Below are 27,350 nucleotides of genomic sequence, written 5' to 3'. Positions count from 1 at the left end.
TTTAAAAATATTTGCTTAATCAATGATTAAATAAATTCACATTTTGAGTAGCATGGTATTGTAGAAGAGTCCCCGGACTTTGTAATGAATATACTGTGTTAAAATTCAGACTATGTGACTCTGAGATGGTAACATCCTCGTCTGATGGCCTCAGTTTTCTGTTTGAAAGTGGGAATAGTAGACCTATGTTGTATCATTAACTGAGATAACATACTGGCGCAAGTGATGGTGGGGCTCCTAACCAAAGTGCTTGGACTGGAGAAGGTATCAAATAAAAGTGAGTTTCTTCCTTATTGAGGTACTATTTGAATGAAAGCAAAATAACTGGAACTCAGGGTGTCATTAGCTTTCTGTTATTGTGTTCTAGCTCTAGCTGTATCATGTCTTTGAATGGGTTAAGCAAACACAGTATCTGGCCACTAGGGAGGTTATGGGACCAGGCTGTGCTGCTGTTCTTTCCTCCTGGAAGCTCGCTGGCAAACATCTGGTTATTTTGATGGCTATAAACTGCTCTTTTCCTCCTATTCTCCATGAAATACTTATAGGAGTCTATGTTTTATTTACTCTGTTTTCCTTTTGTCCACAGCATACAGAATTACAATTATTACTATTTTTGTTTCTGCAGAATGCTTTCATATCCATTATTTCATTTGGCAGCCTTGAGAAGTCTGCAAGCACAGTAGGCCAGGGAACCAATGCTATCATATGCCTTTTGCAAATAAGGAAATAGAACCTCACAGTTTAAGTGGTCTGTCCAAGGTCACATAGCTTAGAAATGGCAGCAGTGAAGGTCTGTCAAACACATCACCTGCCTACAAATTGGGTGTCCTCTCCACTCCACTCTAGTCACCCTGGAAGCACAGGGAAACTCTGATATCCTCGTTCTAACGGTTCCCCCACTTTTCTTTGCAGAAGCGTCCATCTTGAGCTATGATGGCAGCATGTACATGAAGGTTATCATGCCTATGGTCATGCACACCGAGGCAGAGGACGTGTCCTTCCGCTTCATGTCCCAGCGAGCTTATGGGCTGCTGGTCGCCACGACCTCCAGGGATTCTGCCGACACCCTGCGCCTGGAGCTGGATGGGGGGCGTGTCAAGCTCATGGTTAACTTAGGTATCGTATGAAGAACCCTCTGCCTTTCTGTTTGGGCTTGTCTTCCCTTTCTTTTCTGATTTTCATTGGTTTGATTGAATTCTTTGTTTGTTTCTTGAAAGTTAGCTGCTCACCTCTTGTTTAATAGACCAAGGATAAAACCCAACAGCAACGAACACCTTCTCCTTGTTTCTGCATGAGGTTTTGTTGTCAAGTTCTGGTTTCTGACAGTGGTGGTTTCTTTTCTAGATTATTTGTTTCCTAAGTTTCCTTTCTTGGTTTTTTGGAACCGTTTAGCTTTGTGTAAAACACGCTACTTTGGTCCATCTTTTGATCAATCACATTGCCATTAAGTTCAAATCCTTGGTCACCACTCAAAACAGTCAAAGCTCAGGGCAGGAATAGGGCAGCAAATGGAGGCAAAATGTGGGTTGGGATTGGAGAGAATTAAGCTTTGCCAGAAGGAGGAGAATTGCATTGATTCTGTCTCCACATTGACTATTCAGAGGGGGAATTCTGGTGGCCTTAATGGCACTGGTATCTCCTTATACTTTCTCTTAGAGGGGAGGACAAGTCAGACTGTTTCTGTTATCCCACCGGAGAAGTAATCCATAGGTGTAGAGTGTCTGACATGTGGAAGCGGAATGTGCCTCCTGATATGTATCCCCTTCTTCCTTCCTGACATTCTTCCCATCCTTTAGCAGCCCCTTTTGTAAAGATTGTCACGTCACACTGTTACTCACCAATTACTCTTTTTTCCTCATATACTGCATAGCAAATTTTCTTTGGTATTCAAAACTTAAGCCAATTTCAAATTTTTAGCTTTGTTGAGAGAGGATCTGTCCTTCTACTGTAATTACCTATATCAGATACCTTGGAAATTCCCCTCTTTGTGGCCTCACATTCTCTCTTGCTGCTGACCTTGACTGGATTTTACTTGGTCACCTATGGAGAATGGAACCTCTTGGTTTTAGGAAGGAAAAAAAAAAGAGCCACTATTTCTGCTCTTTCTACTTAATAGAAAGACAGTGCCCTGTATTGACAGGATTAGTGATATAACTGAGTCCATACTTTCTAAGTCTATGGATTTGTTTGGGTACCTAGAATATGTTTGGATGCAGAGCTCCTTTATAAAGAGTTTAGTGGAATGGCTTGTCAGAGGCATGGAGAAGAGCTGATGAACAGATGTGCCAGGTGTAAGACCATATAAAGCAGTAGGTGGCCTGGTGGCAGAGTGGGGTTTGGAATTCATACCAGTCTTACCCGCTGTCAGGTCAGCCAGCCACACTGGGAAGATGCCTGCATTACAATCCTAACCATTTCTAGGACGTCAGGGACTGTTTTGAGCAGTGGCTCTAGTTACGTCTTTTTTCTTTCTTCCAATTTGCAGCTTTTCCAATGCTATGCCCTTTTTCGTGTCCAATCTCATTTGATTTCTGTTGTCATTGTGTCTCTTGGTTTTTCTTTTGTTTGTGTATGTGTGTGTTTGATTATTTTGGGTTTTTTTTTCTCTTTTGCTGGATCTCTGTTTGTGTACTTGAGTTTCCTGTCCTCCCCACCATCAGCCATGTTAAATCAAAAGATGGTATTCAACCCTTCAAAGGCCCAAAGCCTGCGGCCCGCATAGCAAACAGCCTTGAGAACAGAGTGTACTGAGCAGCCTGCAGAGGCTGGCATACCCCTGTCCCTCTCACCTTCCCTTCCCTACACCATCCTCCTTGCCTTCAGTGAACCAACAAAAGAGTATCTTACCTAAAGCCACAACCAGGAGCTAATTGTCTACTTTCCTGAAAAACAGAAAAAAATAAAAAAAATAAATAAAAAACACAGCCTCCTAACTAGCTCACAGAAAAAGAAGATGAAGACAATTTTTAGCTCTGCATCTATTTCGAAGTAGGAGAGAGCTATAGATACGTATATGGATGATTCAGACCCAGAGGGTCCTTGGGGAAATGCACAGTCTTTAAACAGAATTTTTTTCTCCTTTTTTAGATGACATTTTATAAAGATTAGAAAGCCAGCTGTTACAGGTCTCACATCTTGGAATAACAGGGTGGGGAAGATAAAAGGAGATGAGGAAAGAGATGGACAGATTCTTTTTCTCTCTCTCTTAAGCACACATTCACACATACACACACACATACTTTAGTCATAGATTGCCTGTGAATTCCTAGAAGCGTTACATTTCTATAACTTCGGCCAAAACCTGAAAGTAGTGCTTTTCAAAAAGACTCTGAGTTTGCCTCTTGGCTTCCTTTGACACGCGATCTGCCTAGCTCCTCTGAAGCTTAGGCAAGAGAGTTAGCCTCTCCTGAGAAAGAGCATGGGGCTTCCCCAGAAGCAATGGTGGCTTTTCCCTGGAAGGTATGGTTCACACACTTTACGGTTTGAATTTATTTAACCTTCTCTCAAACCTAACGTGGAAACTGAACTTAAATTCCTTGTACATGTATATACATACCTCTTCATATTTATGCTTTGTTTGAAGGTTCTCCTTTCGTCCCTTCCCCAAAAATATATAAATAAACACTTTCCTTCTCCTTATCATGAGTTTGTGTTTCACTTTTCTTGGTTATAGAAGGAAATATCTCCAAACAAAGTTTTCATTCACATTCATTCCTCAAGAACAAATCTCAAATGATCATTTTGTTCCTCACTCTATTTCAGCACCTGCACAAATTATATTACAGTTTACTTCAAATTGGTCACATGGACAGACTCATGATATTAAAGCCTAGTATATATTGCCATGGCATAACGTGTCTCCTAAGTGTCTAGGAAGGTAGACTTTTCCCAGGGCTTTGTTTTCTGTAGACAGCCAGATGTAAGAGCTGGCATGAGAGATGTCCTGTAACACACAGCACATTTTTAAAAGTTGTGAGGTTGGCTTTTGGTCAGTCATATTTTGATCCTTTAGAATGAAAATATTATAATAATATTTTATCATTACAGTTTATTAAAGATTTAAAACATCTTGTCTTATTTCAATCTCAAGAAAGTGTTTTTATGCTTACTTTGACAGATGTAACAAAGAAATGCATGACTTTCCAAAGCTAACATTAAGTTGATAGCAGAGCTGGGACCAGAACCTGTGCCTCCTAAGTGCTAGATTGGCATGGGTTACCAGTTATCTCCATAGATCAATACTGTGGATCAATGATGTGACCATCTTAATGACGTTTAACAGCTTTTGTAATGGTCACCATTTAAGCATGTACAGAAGGAAGCTCTTTCCTTAGTGCCTGGTTTGAACTGAGCCATACAGCAGAGCAGGCATTCAGTGCTGGAATAAGCCTCATCTGTGGCCCTTTAAACTCCTCATCAGAGTGCAGGCAACCCTTCCTTAATGCTGGAGGCTCATTGGGAGTGTCCTGCAGTTTGGTTAATTGCATTTGAATTCTCCAGATGTTCTCTCTCTGGAAACATGGACTTGCTGACTACTGTTTACTGTATGCATCACTGAAGACATACAACTCCTAGAAGCACTCATCTCTTCCATGCTCAACTCAAAGCTCATCAATATGGAAAATAATGATTTTTCCTCATTTACTAAAGTAAAACAAAAATCTGTATCAAACAGCATGAACAGTACAGACACACACACCTCTCAAGCACCATGCCGAGGCTAGGGCAGAAAAAGAGTTTTGGCTGCGGTTACAGATAGATCTAAAGGAAATTGCCCTCCCAAGCCAATTCCCCTGATTGACTTTTCATTTAAAAACACATTCTCACTACCAAAACCACCCTTTCAGAGTCTATGAACAAGGGACTGGGGTAGATTTTTCTCTTCAGACCGTGTATTCTTCAGGTAAAATAACACACAATCATTCTTCACTTTTTGACTGAACATGACCAACTGCCTGTCACCCTGAAAGCTCCAAGGCCTTGCATGGGTTCAGAGATACTGTTCAGTTCATGGAACCATTTGGATGAACCCAGAAGGATGAGCCCAACACAGCCCCTCTCCCCACCAGGTCCTTGTCTAAGAATAAAATCCTCAGCATCACAGAGACCAAAAAAAACTACTCTTTTGTTTACAGTTCTTGGTTTTGCTGCTCCAGGCCCACACTTCCTCTCTCTCTCTTAAACATGCCCACACGCCTGTTTCCCCTCTCTCTGCAGTGCATCGGGAAGGGGCATTTCTCCAGCTTTGGGTCATGGTAGGTGCAGCCAGAAGCTGAAGCCGCACTTCCTCCTCCCTTCCTGCCCTTCCATTCCCCAGTCCCCGCCAGGGGCATGGCCTCCTCTGTCTGGTGATCGTACCAGTTGCTCCAGGGCTGTTTGCTCCCACTTTTCTGTTGCGGTTGACGACACATGACAAACCTAACCGCACGAAACCAAACCCAGATTTTTCTCAAGAGATGTTCTGGGGAACCAATTAGCTTTCTGCCTCCTTCCTCAGAATGATTGGGTGTTCTAAGTGGCTCTGATCTGGATTTCATGTCCTTCTGCCCTGTCATTTGCTGCTGGTTCCTTTCTCACTTGCTCACTTACAGTGGTTTACTTTGGGAAACTCAGATGGTGGCATTATCCTTGACAAGCCCTCTAAAAACACTGGGCCAACCTTAGGCAGAAAAGACCCCAGTTTCTTACTGTATTTTTTTTTCTGTAACTTTACTCCTTTTCTTTATCATTTTACTTCTATCTTTTAATATGTGGCTTTGAACAAAATCTTACTGGAATTCCCACCACTATAAACCAAACCTAGGTTCAGCCGGGCAGCTTGGTAACAACTAACCTGAGACATTTCTCTAACCATTCTGCCCAATCCCCTACTAACACCCATTGACTTGACTCAAGGTCTTTATGCCGTATGTCTGTGACTCTAAGTACCTATTAATAAAAAGATAGATACTGTGATCTCTGGCACAGAATACCTTGTCTCGTTACCAGCACTGGAAAATCATCCAACCTTTCCTCCCTGTCCCATTAAAAAAAATAAAAACAAAGATTTTTTTTTTTCTCCTCAAGATGCAGAATCACAGAGTAAAATAGGTAGCATGTCAAAGGTGTCCGAGGCCTCCTTGCCATGTGCCTGTCTCGCCTTCTCCTTGAATGCTGTCGGCCCTTGATTCAGTCTGAGCATTCAGGCAGGAAGACAGAGATGGGCTTCGTGAGTGGGTTGGTCTGGGAGCCTTTGAAATAATAGCAGAGAAGCCAATCGGTGTGATCACATCATACAACACCTTTTACCCTATATCCCACCCCACCTCTCTAAAATCTGGGATGGGTGTTTGTGCGGTTAGCTGTTTGCAAGTGGCCATTTTATGACAGGAAATGACCAGGTGGTGTTAACCCTTTCCTTATCTCTAAGCATAATGGCAGATATGCCTTCAATAATTTCTGTAGCATTCGGGGCCCAACCTAAGGAGAGGGTGGAGGGAGTTTGATTTTAGAAAGAGAGAAAGGTTTAATACTGCACTGACAAACTTCATGGACAGATTTTTTTTTAAATGGTACAATGTGTCAAACTGGTCATATATCTTTGGACTACTAACACAAAAATCATGTTGATGCTACTTTTAAAGATAAATTTTAAGAAAGTCAATTATAGTGGAAAATAGACTACAACTTGCATTTGGGGGAGAAATTTTTGAATTAATTTCCCAAGTTTAACAAAATTAATTTTCAAAGTCCAGGTTTGAAATACTTTCTATGAAAGAATAGGTTTTTGGGGAACAAAAAGCAGTATACTCGGTGTCTATTGTGGATATATATGTATACCAGTATATATCTCTATACACATGTGTATATATATGTGTGTGTGTGTGTATATATATGTATCCAACTTTACTAAGCAATATACTGTACATATACACCCACCCTTAAACTTGTGCATACTGTATATATATAAAATGGCCACATTTCTTGCGTGTGTCTGTCCCCGGAAGGGTGGACTGATTGTTTTTGGATGTCTGCAGCTGTTACCTTGAAGGATGCAATTTCATCTTTCATTTATTTTTCCCCATCTAGACTGTATCAGGATAAACTGTAACTCCAGTAAGTTTTCCCTCAAGTTTTATTTTTGAAACGAAAAACTGACTTTATTTTGTTTACTGTTTTATGAGCTGTTTTTCCTTTGAATTATTTTATTTTTTTTGACTGTGGAGTTGGGGGGAGCTGGGGTTGACAAGATGCAGGGCTGGGGTGATGGTCATGGGCTGAGGGTAGCTCGGGACGTGGTCTCTGCCTTAGGGCAGGTCCTCTCTTCTACCCTTGCATTTTGCTCTGTGTGCAGAAAAGGAGAAAAGGGCACCTGGATAATGAAACAACTTGAAAATGAATTGAAATGGTAATTTGTTGTTTTGGGTAAATAACCCCAGGGGTGGACAAAAAGCATCAGAGAAACCAGAATGCACTTCTCCACTACCGAAAGATTCAGAAAAATCAAAGCAAAGTTCACGACCCAGAAGGTGACTGCCAACTCTGAGATTTCTTTCCTGGCATTTACCACTGTAGTGGCTTTTTATTAAAAAAAATTTTTTTAGGAGGGTGGGCAAAGCTTTGCTCTTGGTGATAATACAACATTTTACCCAAAGACTTGAGACACATGCTGGCTCTTATGAAGAACAGTTGCAGTCTGTTCTTTTTACCTTCTCCCATTCAAATATTCTAGTTCTTGAAGAAAGGTCCGAACGAAGTACAGGCTGAATACTACTTATGCCATTTCTTCCTCTGTCCCCAACATGAACATTAATGGGAGTCTTGAGGTAGAGGCATAGGAAGAGAAGGAGGAAGGATGGCCGTAAAAGAAAGGATAGGCCCTGAGGATGAAAGGAAGAAAGGCAGCAGATATGTTTTGAGTCCTATAGCTTATTATATTAGTTAAGGTGATAAGTTAACTAGGGTAATTAGAGTAATTAAGTGTAACAAACAAATCCAACAGTTCAATGGCTCAACAAAAGAGAAGTTTATTTCTTGTTCAGGCAGTCCAGTGCCAGTTGGACAGCTCTCCGGGTTAGCAGTCTTCAAAAAGTAATTCAGGCATCTAGGATTCTTCCACAAACTGGGTCTACCACCTTAGAGTTCTTGACTTCCAGCGGTATGAACAGGGAAGAGAGAGGGGAATTGAATGGTATGTTGTACTGCCTTGCCTGGAAGTGACATACATCACTTCTACCCATATTTTGTTAGATGTGATGCCATCCTAAACTCAAGGAAGCTCAGAAGCATAGTCTTCTTGTGGACCCAGGAAGACAGATTTAGATTAGTTGAGCATCTAACACGCACAATTCTCAGTTTGCGAGGCTCTTTCTGTTAGGGAAAAAACTCAGAGAAGAAATGATCAAATTTGTACATTTCATTTACTTGCTTATTCCATCATATTAAATATTTTACAGGTGCTAACTAGTTTGGCCTTCTTTCTTGAGAGAGACAGTATCAGGATGACAAACTGATAAAGCCCAGATCCACTTTTTCTGGGCAAATGCTCCAGATAAATTAACAATAAAAAAGAACCGTAAAAAAAAAATCAATATAAACAACCACTTCCTAAGTGCTCTATGCTTGTCTTGGCATCACTTTCAGTTAATTTAAGCAATGTCCTATTTTGCTGTGTTTAAACATTTCTAATTAGCCAGAAATTTCTCATGATAGTTAGATCATTAAAAGCCTAATTGAAGCATCCTTTTTCTCTAAAGACTGGCATTTTCTCTTTAAGCAGCTCTATTGAGGTGTAATTTCCATACCACAAAATTCATCCATTGTAAGCCTGCAATTCAGTGACTTTTATTAAATCTATAGAGTTGTGCTCTCATCACCACAATCACATTTTGGAAAGTTTCCATCACTCCCCAAATTTCCCTCATGTCCATTTGTAGTTAATCCCTGCTCTTACCGACAGCCCTAAACAGCTCCTGCTCTACTTTTGTCTCTGTTCATTTGCCTTTTTCTGGACATGTCATATGAATGGAATCATTTTAATATTCAGTCATTTGTGTCTAGCTTCTCAAAACTTTTTATAGCATATTTATGGAAAGCTCTTTCTTTTCCTTTGTGTTAGTTCCCAGAAGGGAATAATGTAGAAGCCGAGCACGAGGGTGGGAAGCCTCATCCAAAGCTGAATCTGGCATCTTTTGGCTTCAGAGATTTGTTTTCAGAACTAAGAACTGAGGGATTTATTTGACCAGGATATCAGGACCTGCTTTTTGTGCACTAACCACACTTTATCTGGCAATTAATTCCATATATTCCATCTGATCAGCCATGGGCAATCATCATAAGACAATTTCCAGAATTCTTTCTCCTGAGGAGACAGTGACTTCTCCAGGATACAGGTGTCAGCAGGTTTTCTCAATCTGATAAAAGATTTTCTATTCAGAGTCACCAAAAGCAGCATTGGGAGGAAATGTATCAGCAAAGATTTATTCCCAACTTTGATCACAATATAGAAAGAGCATAACTAGTTTTAATTCAATATGTAAGTATAGAGCCAAGACTGGATTTTGGAAATCAATTCTGAATTCTCATGACAAACCTTTAGCACACTAAAGAAGTTAATTTTGGTGAAAGCATCAGAGAAAGAATACATAGTTCCCAGTAGTTGAGCAGTGGTTGAACAGAAACAAAACAAAACTAAACATGGGTCTTTTAAATTAATTTAAGATATTAAGTACTGAGGTATATACAGTGTACCCAGAGTATTGTGGAGTCACAAAGTAAATGGCATACATTTTCTTGAGATCAATTTTAATTATTGATTTGGAAGAAAAACTAGAATTGAACCCAAAGTGATATATTTTACAGAACAATGCAAATAAGCATGGATCTTTTTATAAATCTTATGCTTTAAGAAAAAAACAATGAATTCCATCCTTATTATTGGCACTTGGGTGGGAAAGTTTGAGACCATGCAACTAAATTAGGAGAAAAAACAGTTACAGGTGTTTAGAACTTCTAAATCGCTCTTCTCATGGACTAGATGTCAGAGTTTATAGCTCAACCTGTTACAGAATCTCAGGTTGTTTCTGTAATAGGTGTGCAGATCCTTCCTCTTACCCATTTTTTCACTGTGAGAATAAGAGAAACAAGATTAATTTGCAGCCTGAGTTTGAGAGCGAGAGGGTTTTCCTCTTATCCCTTAGCCTTGTCTCCAGTAGAAGTCCTATACGGAGTATAAGTTAACAAGTTTCAAAAGAGAGTTTCTTTTTCCTTTGAAGGGACCTGCTGAATTAAATTTTAACCAAGTCTTAACCTAAGTTCCCAGACTTTTCCAGGATGCCTATTTTCTGGAAGGTCAGTCAGGTAAAATACTGAATGACATTATCTCCTTTTTTTCCTGTTCTCTGCTTACAAAGTGTTTGTTTGTTTGGGGAAATGGCTGTTTTGAAGGGTTTGTGTGAAACTCTTTTTAATGGAGAGAAGATCATGAAAAAGAGGGGTGATCTGCCAGCATAAAGAGAAAGCAACTGGCCAGGAGAGAGGGCAGTGGTCTCAAGACAAAAGCTGCTTCCTTTTGGCTTTGTTGACTGGCCCTTCCATCAGTGATGCTGGCCCAGCTATGTATGTGCCAAGGATTTCCAAGAAGCAAAAACAGTTCTTTTAGTCAGCTTCTCTGCCTTTTTCCCTTTCTATTTTATCTTTCCCAACGCTTTGTCTTTCCTCAGAATATCTATGATACACTGATTACTCGTTCCGTATCTTACTACCCCTGCTTTTCTAAGAGTAATAGACCACAAATTCTTTTCTGGCTACTATCACCAAACATACATTCAAGAGTGTGCAAATCAAGGTCTTTAGTGAATCAGGGACATTCCTGCATTTGGTTCATCAGGCAAGAATATTAAAAAAATATGTAATAAAGCAATTTCCAGTTTAGAACTTACTTTCAAGTTGCGAAAGAGCAATAGAGTTGGCAGTCATCGTGGCGAATTGAACTCCAGGACACTGCTAAAGAAAACAGGGCTGATTTCCAGGGACTTTCTGGAGGAAATCATCTTGTTCCTATGGTTCCAGTTCCATGAGGCTGGCAGTTCTGAAAACAGGTATGAACTTCTTGTTGGTTTCCTGGGTGTTTGCTCAAATGAAAGTCTTTAAAATGGTTTGTTGTCTCTTACGTTGTCTGTGACTCCGCCCCATGACTCCCTAGCCCCTACTTCATTCTGTCCCTTTCAAGCCCCGTGTGATATGGCTTGAATGCATATAGTGAGCTCTTACTAATTACAAATGAGAATAACGTGAACAAATAGAGTGAACACATATTAATGAATGTCAGTTTCCCCCCTTCTTTCAATTTTTTCCTCCTCCCAAAGGCTACTTTCTCTATGTGTGGCTATTTCTTCAATCTTTTTAAAAAGGGGTGTATGCATCACATGGAAATTGTGAGTTTCTGCATATGCCTGATTATTTAAGCATATGTATATGTAGAACCACCTCCCCACTCCACACTCAATTACTTTGAATTTGAAGCCTTGCCAATTTACCTGTAACAGGGTTCGTTTCTCCTTCTTAGACATAGAGGAGAAAAGAAATAGAGTTCCATACAAAAATATATAGACCTCAAGTGTCACAATGTAGTTATTTGTGTCACAGAATAGTTTTGCTGATCTTGTCTACTTTCCATAGAGTCTCTTGTGTTTTATTCACTGCAGAAATGCATGGTAATGTATGAGCTATGTGAAAATAACATCACAAGGATATGTTATCCAAATTTTACCTCCAAAGGCTATTAGTATTTACTAAATATTCCTTTTCTTGCACCTGCTTGCCTAGCACCTGTTTTTTGCCTTTTGCCTTAGCTTCTCTGCCTTTAGTTTCTAAGCAGACTCAGTTCCTAGTGTTTTGGCCAAGTCAACAATACATAGGTGGTTTTTGCTTAATTTAGGCATAGCTCTGTGAATTGCAGTTTATTACACGAGACTTTGGTTTTTCTTCTCTTTTTCTGTCTTCTCTCTCTTTGCTACCAGAATATGTGGCTTTATTTTTAGGCCTGGTTTATCTAGAAATCCCAGTTTTGAATTGTTTAGCTCATCATTGACTCAGAAACACTTACCTCAGGTCAACCAGGAAGGCTGACTTCTTCACTGTGAAAAGTCTTCTGAGAAGGAAATAATAGAACCTTCTTTGGCATCCATTCCAAAATTTGGACAATCACTGTCAGCCACTTGTCTGAAAGTCTTCTCTTCATAGAGTTTTAGTAGAGATGGAAAATCACAGAGCAAGGTCTTTCGTATAATAATCTATTATCTATCAGACTACCAACATCACGCCTGAGGCTTCCCATTTCCATACTGAATGATTACACCCTACTTCAACTCTGCTAAAAACTTGTGTTTAAAAAGATAATACATAATTTTGTTTCTCTTTAGTACATTTTATATTTCTTGTAACATATGAAGCATCTCAAATGTAAGTTTATTAGTAATAGCCAGATTTGAGTATAATACTAGGAGTCTTCCTAACAATTTAGTCTTAAACTCCTCTTTTGTAAATATTCATTTAGAATGGTTTTATTTTTACAGTTTAAAAAATTGTTCAGGGAACAAAAGCACATTTGTAAAAATTCTCTATCTCTAATCCTCCTCACCAAATTCTCATTGAAGAAACCAAAATTATCAGTTTTTATGTGTTCTTTCAGAGATAATCCAAGAGTATATAACAGATAGTTGTACAAAATTCTCTCTTTTTCTTCCTTGTCCTTCTTGGCACAGTGTTAATATTTGCCCTTTTTCACTTAAAATGTCTAAGGGATTATTCCATATAAGAATATAAAGGCCTACTTTTTTCCTTCTAATGGTCATATAATACTGCATTTTATGGATATATCATATTTGATTAACTCAGCCCCCTACTTATACATACTCAGATTTTTCTCAGCTTTTTACTACTACCAAGTATAAGAAAATGTATATTTCTGTTCATTAGTCTTTGCATACTTGTATAGAATCTGTTTGATAAATTCCTGAACATAGATTCTGAGGTCAAAAGATGAATGCATTATAAATGTTGATAGATAGATATTGTCAAATTGCACTCCAAAGAGGTTGTCCAGATTTACATTTCCTAACCAGCAATATGTGAATATTTGTTTCTCCTCACCCTTGTTAAACACATTGTATTAAACTTTGTATTCATTTTCTTAAAATAGTTCTTAAAATGTTGCTTCTACATATTCAAATGAGAGCCCTTTGTTACCCATAAATCTTTTATTTCCATCTTTTTACTTCTTCAAGTATACATAGGGACCATTGCCATTCAAAACTTTGGTGACTGCTTAACCCAGAAATCTTTTAATATAAATCTGCTGTAGCAGCATTTCATACATTAATCATATTTTAGTCAACAGGGCTGTTGTGAAAAAGTGACAATATGTTATATTGATTTTGTATGATTTCCCTCCTATATTCCTGCTTATATTTGTTAGAATCACAGAAGAGGCATTTTAGTGCAATTACAAAAAGCAAGGAGGCCTGTGGGGCCAAATAGCCTGGATTCAACCCTTGTTTATACCACCAATGAGCTGTGTGTCTTTGGATAATTTATTTCAAATCTCAGTTTCCTCAGATGTAAAATAGGCATAATTATAGTATCTATATAATTATAGTATCTACCTAGTTGAATAAAAACAGAACTTAGAACATAACACATGCTAAATGTGTGGTGGTGATAGTGATGGTGAGTCACAGTACTACATCTTGAAAGATAATCTTTTGAGTACTGTGTTTGTTCATCAACAGATAGCTACATATTCTTAAAACCGTATTTTGTAGCTTATAGATGCTTAAAAATGTACATCCCTACTTTCTCTAGTCAATTAGTGCAGTAATAAATGCTTTTCGATGCCATCAGAGTCGCTTTGGATTCTCCTTCAGTAACATTACTAATATGACTATTAAGACCATCTTTGAGCTATATTGGGTTTTTTTTTCCTTCAGTGCATTATGATAAACACTTGATATTAACTCAGAACTAATGAAAGTATTTCAACTTCATGAGTTCTTGTGTGTTTATTTTTGGAACCCTGGAATCATTTCAATAAAAGCTTCTAGTGTTCTAAAATGAAAATATTGTCTTTAAAATGCGCAGATCTGATTAGATGATATCATATCTGTGACTTTAATATCTGGCAGTATCAGTTTTGTATAATCTAAACAGGAACTAAAGTAAAATAGAGTTAGGGATATGAGTTTTTGTAGCAAGGGAATAGATTTCTAGCTAAGAACATTATGGTCTGTTGAGCTTCCTTGGCACATTCCTGTTATGGCTTTGGAGATCAAGTTCATGCAGACCATGGGGAGAGAGGTGGGCTAGCTCGCCAAGAGGAGAAAAGAGCCATCCTCTCTTTAGCAGAGCCTCTTTTTTGGTTTCAAGCATCGATGACGGGTCAGTATGTTAAGAGAGTCGCACCTGACCTTTGGGTAATTGAAATTACACATATGCCATACAAAAGCTAGTGGCTTGGCCCTTATCAGATCCATACATGATACTCAGAAAAGTAGAAAATTAATGACCATTTAGCAGTTAGAACTATAGCATCATTCATTCCCAACTTCTGGGAATGTCCTGTGAGAACAGGTTAAAAGAGGCCCTTTTTGTGTGATTTCAAAATGGTCCCTGTGCTCTAGGATGTTAATATATCTCCTTTTGGTTTGCTTCTCATATGTACAGTGAGCCTCTGGTATGGAAAAGTCCACTTAGGAAGGTATTTTCACTGTTGTTTTTCATCTGCATTTTAGAAAGGATAAAGGGTTTGAGATCAAGTACCCAATTAAAGAGTAGATGGGAAAGGAGATTGAAGCATTAAATTATAGATAAGTGGTTTCCAAAGGAGAGTGTGTTTTGTCTCCTCAAAGAAAGAAGCAGAGGAACTAGCATAGGAGAAAATAGATTTAAGTTAAAAAAAGACCTCACAGCAGAGGAGCTGAATAGACAGTTCTCTAAAGAAGAAATTCAGATGGCCAACAGACACATGAAAGGATGCTCCACATTGCTTGTCATCAGAGTAATGCAAATTAAAACCACAATGAGATATCATCTCACACCAGTGAGGATGGCTACCATCCAAAAGACAAACAACAACAAATGTTGGCGAGGTTGTGGAGAAAGGGGAACCCTCCTACACTGCTGGTGGGAATGTAAATTGGTTCAACCATTGTGGAAAGCAGTATGGAGGTTCCTCAAAATGCTCAAAATAGAAATACCATTTGACCCAGGAATTCCACTTCTAGGAATTTACCCTAAGAATGCAGCACTCCAGTTTGAAAAAGACAGATGCACCCCTATGTTTATTGCTGAACTATTTACAATAGCTAAGATATGGAAGCAACCTAAATGTCCATCAGTAGATGAATGGATAAAGAAGATGTGGTACATATACACGATGGAATATTACTCAGCTATAAGAAAAAAACAGATCCTACCATTTGCAACAACATGGATGGAGCTAGAGGGTATTATGCTCAGTGAAATAAGCCAGGTAGAGAAAGACAAGTACCAAATGATTTCACTCATATGTGGAGTATAAGAACAAAGGAAAACTGAAGGAACAAAACAGCAGCAGAATCACAGAACCCAAGAATGGACTAACAGTTACCAAAGGGAAAGGGACTGGGGAGGATGGGTGGGAAGGGAGGGATAAGGGCAGGAAAAAAGAAAGGGGGCCTTACGATTAGCATGTATAGTGGGGGGGGGCACAGGGAGGGCTGTGCAACACAGAGAAGACAAGTAGTGATTTTACAGCATCTTGCAATGTTGATGGACAGTGACTGTGAAGGGGTATGTGGGGGGGACTTGGTGAAGTGGGGAGCCTAGTAAACATAATTTCCTTCATGTAATTGTAGATTAATGATACCAAAATAAAAAATAAATAAAAAATAAAAAAGAATATGAGATCAAGACAAAAAAAAAAAAAAGCACAGAGAAAAATACAATGTGAGCAGGCGATGTCCACCAAAAGAATATACAAGAATGACCAGAGTGGCCTTATTCCTAATAACCCCAAAATGGAAACCACCCAAATGTCTATGGCGAGGAGAATGGGTATAGTCACGCAGGGAAGGCTGCTGGATAAAAATTAAAATAATAAAATAAGACTAAATTAAAAAAAAAAAAAGACCTCACAAAGTATATAGATCTAAGCAAAGTTAGTAGAATTATTGAAATCTAGGAAAGATTGCTAATTAAAGGAATAAAATTTCACTATCTAAACATCCTAAAAACAGGCAAACACCTTGCCAATTTAGCAATGATCAGAAAGGCAATATATATAGACTCTTAGAACTGTTTACCAATTGCAGGCGAAGCCACTGTACTTAATAGTGTTACATTTAGTGTAGGGATATGAGTTTGTATGTATACATGCATACAGTGATATATTATGTCAGCACAGCCTACAGTTTTTATGCTGATGTTTACTGCTGTGTGATTTCTTTGACCTGAAGCTACCTTGGATATAGTATATTCTTAATAAATAATTAAGTCAATGAGCTAATGAAAAGTGCCCATCCTTCTACCTTAATTTATAATTTTTACAAATACTCTTACTAATCAACACAAGAGGTACAAATCTGAAAGTTGTAAACTACAACTTTTGTTATTCTAAAGGGAAGAAAATTAATGGAAGAATGAATTTCTTCTCTTACCCCTAATCTGAATAAATATATACTACTTCCTCTGTAAAATAAGGGATTTCAGAGACAATGAAGATTTTCATGAAATCTGATTTGACTAGGTTTTAGTTGGAGTCAGGAAAGTTTCGTGAAGGAATGTGAGTGTGTATCAGCAAATATTACATGTTGTCAGTTTTCCTCTTTCTTCATTGACTTATTCCAAGCATGATTACTGAGAGTTAACTAGTTTCCAGGTATTGACATCAGTTTTAGGATTTATACTATGGATTTCCAAGGAAAAGGCAGAAGGAATCCTTATATAGACTGGGTGCTCCTCCCCCACCCACCGCCTTTTACATTTTCTGTTTCTCTTAGAAAAATTGGAACTCAGATGAATGTACAGATAATCCTTGACTTAATATATAGTTCAAGTTAACAATTTTTTAACTTTATGATGGTGCAAAAGTGATACAGATTCAGTAGAAACCGTACTTTGAATTTCGGTATTTTCCTGGGCCAGCAATACTCTCCTGATGCTGGGCTGTGGTGGTGAGCCGCTGCTCCCAGTCATCCAGGCAATCGTGAGGGGGAAAAGCTGATACACCCATCCTGGGCCCATGCAACCATTCTGCTTCTCACTTTCAGTGTACTATTCAATAAATTAGGTGAGATATTCAATACTTTATCATAAAATAGGCTTTGTGTTAGATGATCTTGCCCAACTGTAAGCTAATGTAAGTGTTCTGAGCGCATTTAAGATAGGCTCAACTAAGGATGTAGAGAAAGAGGAACCCTCCTATAGTGTTGGTTGGAATGTAAATTGCTTCAACCATTGTAGAAAGCAATATGGAAGTTTCTCAAAAAACCAAAAATAGAAATACCATTTGACCCAGTAATTTCACTCCTAGGAATTTACCCAAGGACAACAAGATACCTTACTCAAAAAAACGTGTTCACCCCTATGTTTATCGCAGCACTATTTACAATAGCCAAGATACGGAAGCAACCTAAGCGTCCATCAATGGATGAATGGATAAAGAAGAAGTGGAACATATACACAATGGAATACTATTCAGCCATAAAAAGAAAGTAAATCCTACCATTTGCAACAACATAGATGGATCTAGAGGGTATTATGCTCAGTGAAATAAGCCAGGCAGAGAAAGACAAATACCAAATGACTTCACTTACTTGTGGAGTATAACAACAAAGCAAAGCTGAAGGAATAAAATAGCAGCAGACTCACAGACACCAAGAAGGGACTAGTGGTTACTGAAGGGGAGGGGTTGGGGAGACAGGGAAAAGGGGATTAGGGGGCATTGTAATTCACAATCACAATATAGGTACATCACGGGGAAGGCAATATAGCACGGAGAAGACAAGTAATGACTCCATAGCGTCTTGCTACACTAATAGACAGTGACTGCAATGGGAGGGCAGGGTGAGGACTTGATAATACAGGTGAATGTTGAAACCACAGTGTTGTTTATGTGAAACTATCATAAGATTGTATATCAATGATATTTTAATAAAAAATTTAAAAATTAAAAAATTTTTGAAAGATAGGCTTGGCTAAACTATGATGTTTGATAGATTAGGTTTATTAAATGCATTTTCAACGTAATGTTTTTTTTCAACTTACTATGGGTTTATCAGGATGTAACTCCATCATAAGTCAAGGAAAAGCTATATCTTTAAAAATGCAGATGAGTTTCTCATAGATTTTGTTCAGGGCTGTTTAATTTCAACCTTCAATTCACTATAATGGTTTCTCTTTCCATAATATATGTGTATTCCTCATATTGAGGACCTGCATACTGGTCTGTTTACTCTGGCCTTTTTCTTGATTTCTCATCTTTTATTGTTTTGGCTTACCCTTCAGCATCTAGCCGCCTGCTCAGAGCCAAGCTTAGAGCCAAGCAAACTGTGTTCCTGCTCCCCTTTCAACAGCAGGTATTTTAGGCATTATAATTTTGAGTGAGAATGGTGTTTCTGTTTTTCCTTCTACTTTTTAAAGATTTCTTTTGGTACTTTGATCCATTTTATTTGACTAATTGTCACAGTACTCTTTTCAAGATGACAGGGTCAATAACTATTAATGTTAGGCAGAGTTTATATTTTGAAAATTTGGAAGGACCGCTTTCTCAATGAAGTGTAGGCTGTGCAGGGGCCACTGGCAAGCTAACATGTTGAACCCAACTTTCAATTCCTGTTGGGTGACAAGATAAAGGCATCAATGGATATGGTTCCCTTTCATTATGCTTAAAATAAGTACATACATACGTATCAGCAGGTTTCACCCATGTATTACAGAAGAGATTTTAATTTGAATTGTTTCCAGAACAGTTAGCCACAAAATGCAGGTCTCACTACTGAGCCAGAGCATCTCAACAAACACAGTTTTGCTCAGTGTTAGAATCAATTTTGGGAAGAAAATTTAAGAGACCAGAGAATGTGGCTCTAAAAGAAATTATTTTCTGCTTGTTCTATTGACTAAGTGACTAAAATCACAAAGCTTTCTAACTCAAAGTTAATTAGAAGTTAGTGAAATAAACCTTAAAGAGAGGTATGCATTTTCCTTCTTAAAATGAAGTTATTTCAGAGTAAATTTGATTATATAATATCTGTATACAGAAAAGCTGTGCTGGTATTCCAAAGCTTTGTGCTAGCCTTTTGTCAACAGTAGTGTTCTCAGTAAGTACAGGCAGGGCCTTCATTACAGAGTAGGGAGCAAGGGAGGGTAACAAGGGGTGGAAGCAAGCAGTGTGCTGTCTCCTTATAATGATCTAGGTGTCCATCCTCCTGAATGGCCAAAATTGCAGTAAAATGTGTTAGAAGGCATTTGTTCCAAAACAAGGACAAAATGTAATAGAGATCCTGTCCTCATGTCCCCTGAAGCAAGGTCTTTGAATGGTTATGAGCTCTGGATCCTCCCAGTAGGCCTGTTGGAGCACATTTTTTAATAGCAACATATTTCAAATGGGGAAACCAAGGGCTGCAGAAGCCAAGTGAATTGCATGAGATCTCAGAGTGATCAGTGGCATGAGTCTTTGTAAATTTTGTATTCTGATTCTTAATCAAACGAGTACTTTTGGTTATCTAAGTCAAGCAATCTTTTTTATAGGCACAGGACATTTTTGTTTTTGGACTTACTAAAAGAAAAAAAAAGTGGGGGATGGAGGACAATGACTGCAAAGGTACTACGTTAGAAAGTATACTTTGTCCTAAACTCTTGGGTGTGGCATGACTAGTGATAGACTAGGAGGAATTTCAGTTCTGAAATCTAGGAGATGACAAAGAAATGGAACTGGTGTTATCCACAAGTGTAGATAGGATAAGATCTATAGCAATAAACGGACGGTTGCTCCTTTGTTCCAGAGATAATAAAAGGTAACAAAATTAAAGGTGGAGGGAGAAAGGCCTGTTTATTTCCTATGAGTAGTTTTCCTGTGGCAGTCTGTCGGGAAGCCCTTTTCCTTCCTCCTCTCCTATTGACCGAAGTGCGGATGCCCGTAGGAGTCGGATGGCAACGGCAGCAGAGACAGAAGGCTTGCAAGGAGCAGAAGCAGCACATGGCAGCAGCCACGTGTGCACGACAGGCAAAGATGAAGAGGAATGACAGAAATAAGTATATGCAAAAGAATAACATGTTTTATCACTGTAGAAAAAAAAATCTGTATCTTTCTGACCTCAGAGAGGAGAAGAAAGTACAAAGGAAGATGGATAAAGGCAATATGGTGAAACTATTAGGCTAGGGGGTGGCTAGAGAAGGATTACCATTCCTCATGAAAAGAAATGGGTAGTTGGAATTAAACTCACATTCTATACCGGTCTGTAATTGGAATATTTACCTTAACTGTTTGATTCACTGTTTGTTAATTACAAGCAAACCCCCTTTTGATAAAAGAACCAATTTTAGGAACATACTGATTGGCCTAAACAGAAAAGCTAGATATTGTATCATCCTAATGATTAGCTAAGTCTCAGGTTCTTACCCATGGCTGGATTTGTCCACATCCCTACATCCCTGGCAGAAAACAGAGGTGAAAACTCATGATTAACATTTCAAAGGCATGGAAATTGAACACCAAATAAAGACACTGCCCTATTCTCTCCCCTGTACAAATTTTCCCTGAATCCTTTTTCTCCTTTGCCGCAGCAAATACGGTTGCTAAGTCCAAATACAAGGACATTTGCCATAGAAATTTGAAAACCTTTGCTATTGTTATATAAAGTGTGTTGGCTTCACACATGGCTACTAGTGGTAGTAAAAATAATAGTAAAGATTGAGTGTTTTCTGCATGCCACACACTGGGATTAGCAGTTTGCCCGCGTAATCTTGTCCCATCTTCACCTGTCTTATAAGGTAGCTGTTATTATCCGTACTGTAGAAATGAGACTTAGTCACGTGAAATGCTTTGCCAGGCCTCAGACTCAGTATCTTTGACCCAAAGTCACTGCCCCGCACTCCAGCACATACAGCCTCTTCTCCCCGGATGCTGAAGTGTGGGGGCTCTCAGATGAACACAGTCCACCGCTCCAGGACAAGTGCTGATGGCCCCCACTTCTAGTCACTAATAAATCCTGTTTCCCTTAGGTTGTCTTTCTATAACCTTGACCTTTCCAGAGTCAGGCTTCCCCTGCTCAGCTTTAGAGGCATATCAGCATCCCATTCTTGTTCATAACTAGTCTCTAAGGCACTTTAAATTCCATGACTGAAAGGTCCTCAGCATTTAGGGAGGGGAGAAGATGAATTAGGAGTTATTGCGCATGCATAGAGAGGACTGTGGAGAGAGTTGTGTCCGAATGGTGTAACTGATCCTCGTTGTCATCCTCCGTGTGCCCAGGGCTTTGTTGGCCTTCCTTGGGTAACATCAGTATTTTCTATCTTTTGGCTCTTTCCACTCTACTCAAGTGCTCTAGGCTTAGCAAACAGATTATGGCTACCTGATTGCCCCAAGCTCTCTTACACCTCTGTTCCTGCACAGATCCACGCCTTATGTTATGCACCGAGTACTGTTTCTCTCTGTATCTGCCTAGCCAACTGCTGCTCGTCCTTCATGACTGCTCCGGGGGCCCCGCTCCTGGGAGTCTTCTCTCCTACCCCCAGCGCGTCTCTGTTTGTCCTCCTCAGGTCCTGCAGCACTTCGAATGCACATCTTTCATAACTCTCATCGCATTTGCATCGCTTTGTATGTTTATGTGTGTATCTCCAGAACCAGCCTCTGGACTCCTCACAGTTTGGGGAGATGTCCTATTCATCACTGTAGCTTCACTGTCTAGCCCAGTGCCAGACATATAGTTGGCATTCATATAGTTGGAGTTAACATTTATTGAATTAGTTAATCATTGTAAACTTAATGACTTAAACTTGGGGTCCACGGGAGGAATCTCCGTGGATGAATTCAGATTTCTTAGAGAAAAATTATTCGATATTTACAAAGAGGGAAATCTCAGCAGATCCCATTAAAATATCATAGATTGCTATGATAAGGACATTGGCCCAACTCCTGAAGAGAAATATGCTTTTTAGGCATCCTTACTAAATACTATGTTAGAAGGCTGACATTTAATATGGGGAAATGTGCTTTCAAAGCAAATTTCACCTAAATAGTGGTGGCTCAAAGAGTCATTTAAGGTACAAATTACATTTGTGCAGTAGTGTTCTATACATGTCAAATCGTTTAGGTTTATGTCTCACCTACCCTGAATAGAAATCTGTAATCGTTTCTGTATTATTTCTGTAAGCCACTGAAAGTTTCAGACTGATCCTGAAGGGAATAAGGAAGATGACACAGAGCAGAAACACAAAAGAAAATAAAAACAAACAATAGCAGGAGTGGTAGTGTCACACAGCAGGAAGAGCAAAACTTTTAGGTTCAGTTATAACCGCTCTGCTGCTCACTGGCCCCCGGGGTACCTTCTCTGTGCCATCATTATTATTAATAATAGCTATTATATCACTTGATGAAGAAGAAAAATATCCATACAGAAGCCTAGCTCCGAACCAGGTGATTTCCATCCCAGCATTTAAACAGGCACCAAAACCAGTCTCACTCTGATGGCCCTCGTAACTCACAGCTTGAATGGTCCTTGATTGTTTGAAATCGTAACAGTAGAAATATCAGTTTCCCCAGGTCTCCTGCATACTTGTCTAATCTTTCTGATTTGTCAAAGGGAATTGATGCTTTTGTAAAATATTTCATGGGAGGCAGGATGGGGATCGGCGTCTGAGGGAGTGGAGCACACCCCAGATCACGTCCAAGGTTTCAACAGAGGGGTTTTTTGGCAGCAGGTTTAGAATCTTGTGTGAAATGAATTCAGGGCTTTTTGTGTCACTCCAGGTGAGGTCACATTATCAAGAGGGAAAATTTTCATATACCAGAGTTACAGGAACCAAGGGCTCAGTTTAAACCTGTTTGGGGTTTTGTTTTCTGTTTTTTTAATATGCTACTTAATGTGCAGGAGGATACGCATGGGGTGAATACAAGACCTTCACAAGCCTTGGCTGCACCCACGGCTCCTCACGTGGGCTCAGAAATTAACAGCAGTTGCTGGATGAAGCAGAAAACCAAGTGGCCAGGAATTCGTCCTGGGGAGACAAGACCACCCATGAGCCAAGACTCAAACCACTTAACTTCCCTGATAAAACATAAATTCAAAGGATATAATTCTTAAAATTTTAAGACAGTGACTGGAAACACTGGTCCCCAAATGCGCAGGGCTCTGTATGGCTGTAGTGGTTGTGTGCCTGTGAAACTAGCCCTGGAAATAGATACTAGTATTTGAATTTCACAGATGAGGAAACATCAATTATCAGAAAGAGTTTCAGGGTTTTTGTTTTCTTTGTGGCATATTTGTCTACCTTAATTACTAAAACATACTATGCCTATTATAGGCAACTTGGCTTGTTCTAAATTTTGTTAAGACTTTAAATACTGAATTATGTAAATTCCTACTTGCTCCTGGGTACCTTTCCTCAGGGCTAAGGAGAAATTATGATTCCTATGAACTACCCTTTTCCTAAAGGTTTGCACAGTGGCATACAACAGTGCAACACATTTTCCTGGCCAGTGCAAACATGCTTTTATTTCTGGAGTGCCAGTGTTTAAGAGACTGCAGTCTTGGTATAATTTTGCTGGTAAAAATCCATTCTCCCTGAGTCAGCATGATTAGTAGTCACACATGCCCATGTTATGGTGTCTCCACTTTGCTTTCCAAAGATTATCTTCCTCTGGTGCCATTGTGAATGGAAGGTCAAACTCTTCTTCATTTTTCCTGCACCTCAGCCTTCAAATCTAAATTACCATTTCCCTTCTCTAGTGGATCATCAGCACCTAGAATACATAATTTGGACACTATCACATTACATAATGTTCCATTGCAGCAGAAACCGCTTAGTTTTGAACTTAGTGGGGAGAAAAAAAAAAGGAAGAGTCCAGAAATAATTGACCATTCACCATGTTTAGAACGCTGCTCTCTCGTGCTAACACTGCTAGCCTAGGTTTGTTACTCCCTGTTCACCTTTATGTAATCTAAAGATGAACCAAATGAGTCACCTTCAAAAGGAATGGATGATATGGAAACTATTTAGGTCCCAGCAGAGTATTTTAAAGGGAAACTTTGTCCTTTCCAACAAGTTCTGTAGAATCCTTGGAACTGAACAGGAGCAAATTGGTTTCAAGTTAAGTAAAAGTGAAACACTTGCTGTGGGTATAATGACTGTCATTCCTAAGGGCTGCCAGGCTATGCCATTTTTCAATGTCTTTCTGGAAAGCATAATTTATGTGGGCTTCCACTGAGCAGCCATTGCTGGCTTGCCTAGTTCCTGCCTTCCTCATGATGGGGCACTGCTGGGGGAGCTGATGTGCTGAGCTGCTTGGCTGTCTCAGCCTCCTGGTCAGCTCTCATTCAAAACAACGTGAGGGGAAAATGACAGCATCCCTTCGGGGATCTCAGCTAGATTTCATGTAGTGTTTGTATTCATTGGAAAGCACTTCCTTGCACTTACAGCGTACTTTGTTCTATGTAACAATATGTTTATTAGTGTCTGATTTTATTATCACCACATTTGAAGGGCCCTATTCACTCCCCTGCAGAGCAGTAATGTCCTTTCCCTGAAATTGTTTGGCACCAAAGAACCGGTTCACTTGGACCCTCTGTATCCAGACTGACTGACAGTTTGTCACAATTACCTACAGGCAGCAGGTGTTTTGTCGATGGGGATTTCATCACCTTTTTATGTGATTACATTACCCTTCTAAATCACTACTTAATTTATAGCTCAGTTTTTATTGATCCAAGTGCCATGAGTGAATAATTTTATTGATGACCAGTTATATGTTTGGAAGGCAGGTTAACTTTCAACTCACTCTCTTTTGGAGAGAATGTTGCTTCAACTAAAAATGATGAAGCTCTTGTCTACATATTTATCTCACAAATGAGAGTCCTTGGTGTTGAATGAAGTTCATGTTGAATATTTCCATCAAGATTTTGAGACTTGGTTGTCTAAAAAGTCTAGACAGAGGTTGGATAGTTTTTTCTAATAATACATATTTCAGGCTTGTGAGCCATACAGTCTCTGTCACAACTCAATTCTGCCACTGTCCTACAAAAACTGCCATAGGCAATATGTAAACTAATGGACGAGGTTGAGTTCCAATAAAACTTTATTTACTAAAACAGGCAGTGGACCAGATTTGGCCTAAGGGATATTGGTTGTTAATCTCTGGACTTAGGACCAGAAGAGAGGTGTGTTTGTAGAAACTGTGTTTGGGAAATAGGCTAAACTACCTAGTATTCCACACTATAAGGCAAATGCAAGTTTGAAAAACTATTTATTTAAAGCAATTTTTATTCTAGGTGCTGGTAATTCAGTGCTGAATGAGACCAAGACTGTCCCTATCCTTGTGCAGTCTGCATTCTATTTGTTTGTGAACATACCTGAGTTGAGAGAGTGCCACATGCAATGAATAAAATGACAGGGTAAAGTACATGGCCGGAAGTGGGAGGAAGTACAGCTCTAAATAGAACCAGCCTGGAAACCCTTCTGAGAAAATGACGTTTGAGTTCTGGACATTTGAGACTTAAATGATAAGAAGGATCCAGTCTTGGGAAAGTTTAGGGAAAGAGCATTCTGTGCAGAGGCATTCATGAAAGTCAGGGGCCTATGAAAAGAATACACTTGGTGTGTTTCAAGAATAGGAAAACATCAGTGTGGTGCAGAGGGAAAAGGGCTGTTTGTCTCTACCTTGAGCTGTCCCCATTAGACTGACCCATGATCACAGTTTTAAGTGAGTTAAGGAACCCGCCTTATGTTTCACAATCATCCTTTGTTTTAGTCTTGTGTATTCTCTTGGGAAGGCAAATTCACAGTTATCTATAGTCAAGTGCTTGATGCTAAAATAGAATTTTCACAACTTCTAATCCATAGTTATTTAACTAGAAGCAAGGTGATGCTTCAGTTGATACATAGTTAAATCACTGACCATATTTAAAGAAATGATGAGACCAGGACTTCAGATGTCAGACTTGCAGTGTTAAGAAAGCCATATATCAGATTCCTGGGTCTCATCACTTGAACTGTATAGAGGATTTCATAACAGTCGGCCATCTTTGATTGCTAAACTGGGTAAAATAGCTTGATGATTAGTAGTTTCAGTATGGATGTCCCAGTCTCACCAGCTGATGGGAGACTGAACACTGGAAAAAATCTCAGCCTTCCCTAAAAGAATCAACTCAGTTTGCTTTACAGAAAATATCACATCTGGTCCTATATTATACAGTGATTTTATGAAGCTTTGGAAATCAAATTATTTCAAATCCATTGTTATTTGGAGTTGTGAAAACACTTATCCAAGGAGAACTGCTTGAATCTAAATAAAACACCTTGAGCTAATTTGACTCAGAATCAAGTTCTTTTCCTCAATTAAGTCAATTTGAGGAAATGGTGCTAACAGAATTAAGGCCAGCTCAGGGAAGTTCATTAGAGGGTGTTGACCTGAAAGACAAGTTAGTTTTCTAGGCAGTGGTGTTTGATAACAATGTTTCACATGAATGCCAAAGAATTCTCTGTTCTGTTAAGAGTAACGGAAGAGACAAAACACCAGGAGCAGTAACCTATTACAATTTCATATAGTTGGGGGAGAAGTCAGTCTGAATTAATGAAAGAGTATATCATGGATTTTTTAAAAATAAAATTGCTTTCAAATACATGCAATAATTAGATCAAGGAGTGTGTGTGTGTGTGTGTGTGTGTGTGTGTGTGTGTGTGTGCGTGTTGTATATCTCCATCCTGATAAATGATCTTAGAGAATATATAAGCCTGACTTATTACTACCATTTTAGCTGATTAAAATATTTCTTCCACATTACTTGTAGCAGACTTAAAATTATTTTATTTTTATAAGCAAAGGAAATAGGCTCAGCAAGACTGGTTTGATAAATTAATTTGCTTCATACACCCATTCTTTATGGATACTATAAAGGCACATATTAGCCTTGATTCTGCTATCGATTCTAAATTAATACTTCATTGAAGCTTGAAGTCTAAATGCAGCATCTCTGCTAACATAATATGGGATTTCTGAAAGTTAATTGGTCAGGGGGATGAAAGTAAGAAATCATACTTTGTAACATGGATATATTTTTTTCTACCTTGTCTTAGCACAAGATATTATAGGGATTTAGAAAAAAGTTTTTTATGAAATT

General features: G+C 38.9%; 1 protein-coding gene across 12 annotated transcripts in view; it reads left to right on the top strand.

The window, feature by feature from the left end:
- Positions 1-27,350, top strand: part of NRXN3 (neurexin 3) — a 1,462,828-nt gene that overhangs the window by 521,592 nt on the left and 913,886 nt on the right. For 9 of the 12 annotated variants that reach the window (XR_008992434.1, XM_057488261.1, XM_057488260.1 and 6 more), the window contains exons 8-9: positions 913-1,116; positions 7,069-7,095. Coding sequence is in view for 11 of the 12 variants with exons in the window: in XM_057488261.1 (XP_057344244.1) it covers positions 913-1,116; positions 7,069-7,095 (231 nt within the window). In the remaining variant the exon portion in view is untranslated. The remainder of the gene's footprint in view (positions 1-912; positions 1,117-7,068; positions 7,096-27,350) is intronic. The other 3 variants (XM_057488265.1, XM_057488259.1, XM_057488257.1) reach the window with 1 other exon arrangement.

This window comes from Manis pentadactyla, chromosome 11 (assembly GCF_030020395.1).
Source record: "Manis pentadactyla isolate mManPen7 chromosome 11, mManPen7.hap1, whole genome shotgun sequence".
Taxonomy (NCBI): domain Eukaryota; kingdom Metazoa; phylum Chordata; class Mammalia; order Pholidota; family Manidae; genus Manis; species Manis pentadactyla.
This window is presented reverse-complemented; position numbering and strand designations above follow the sequence as displayed.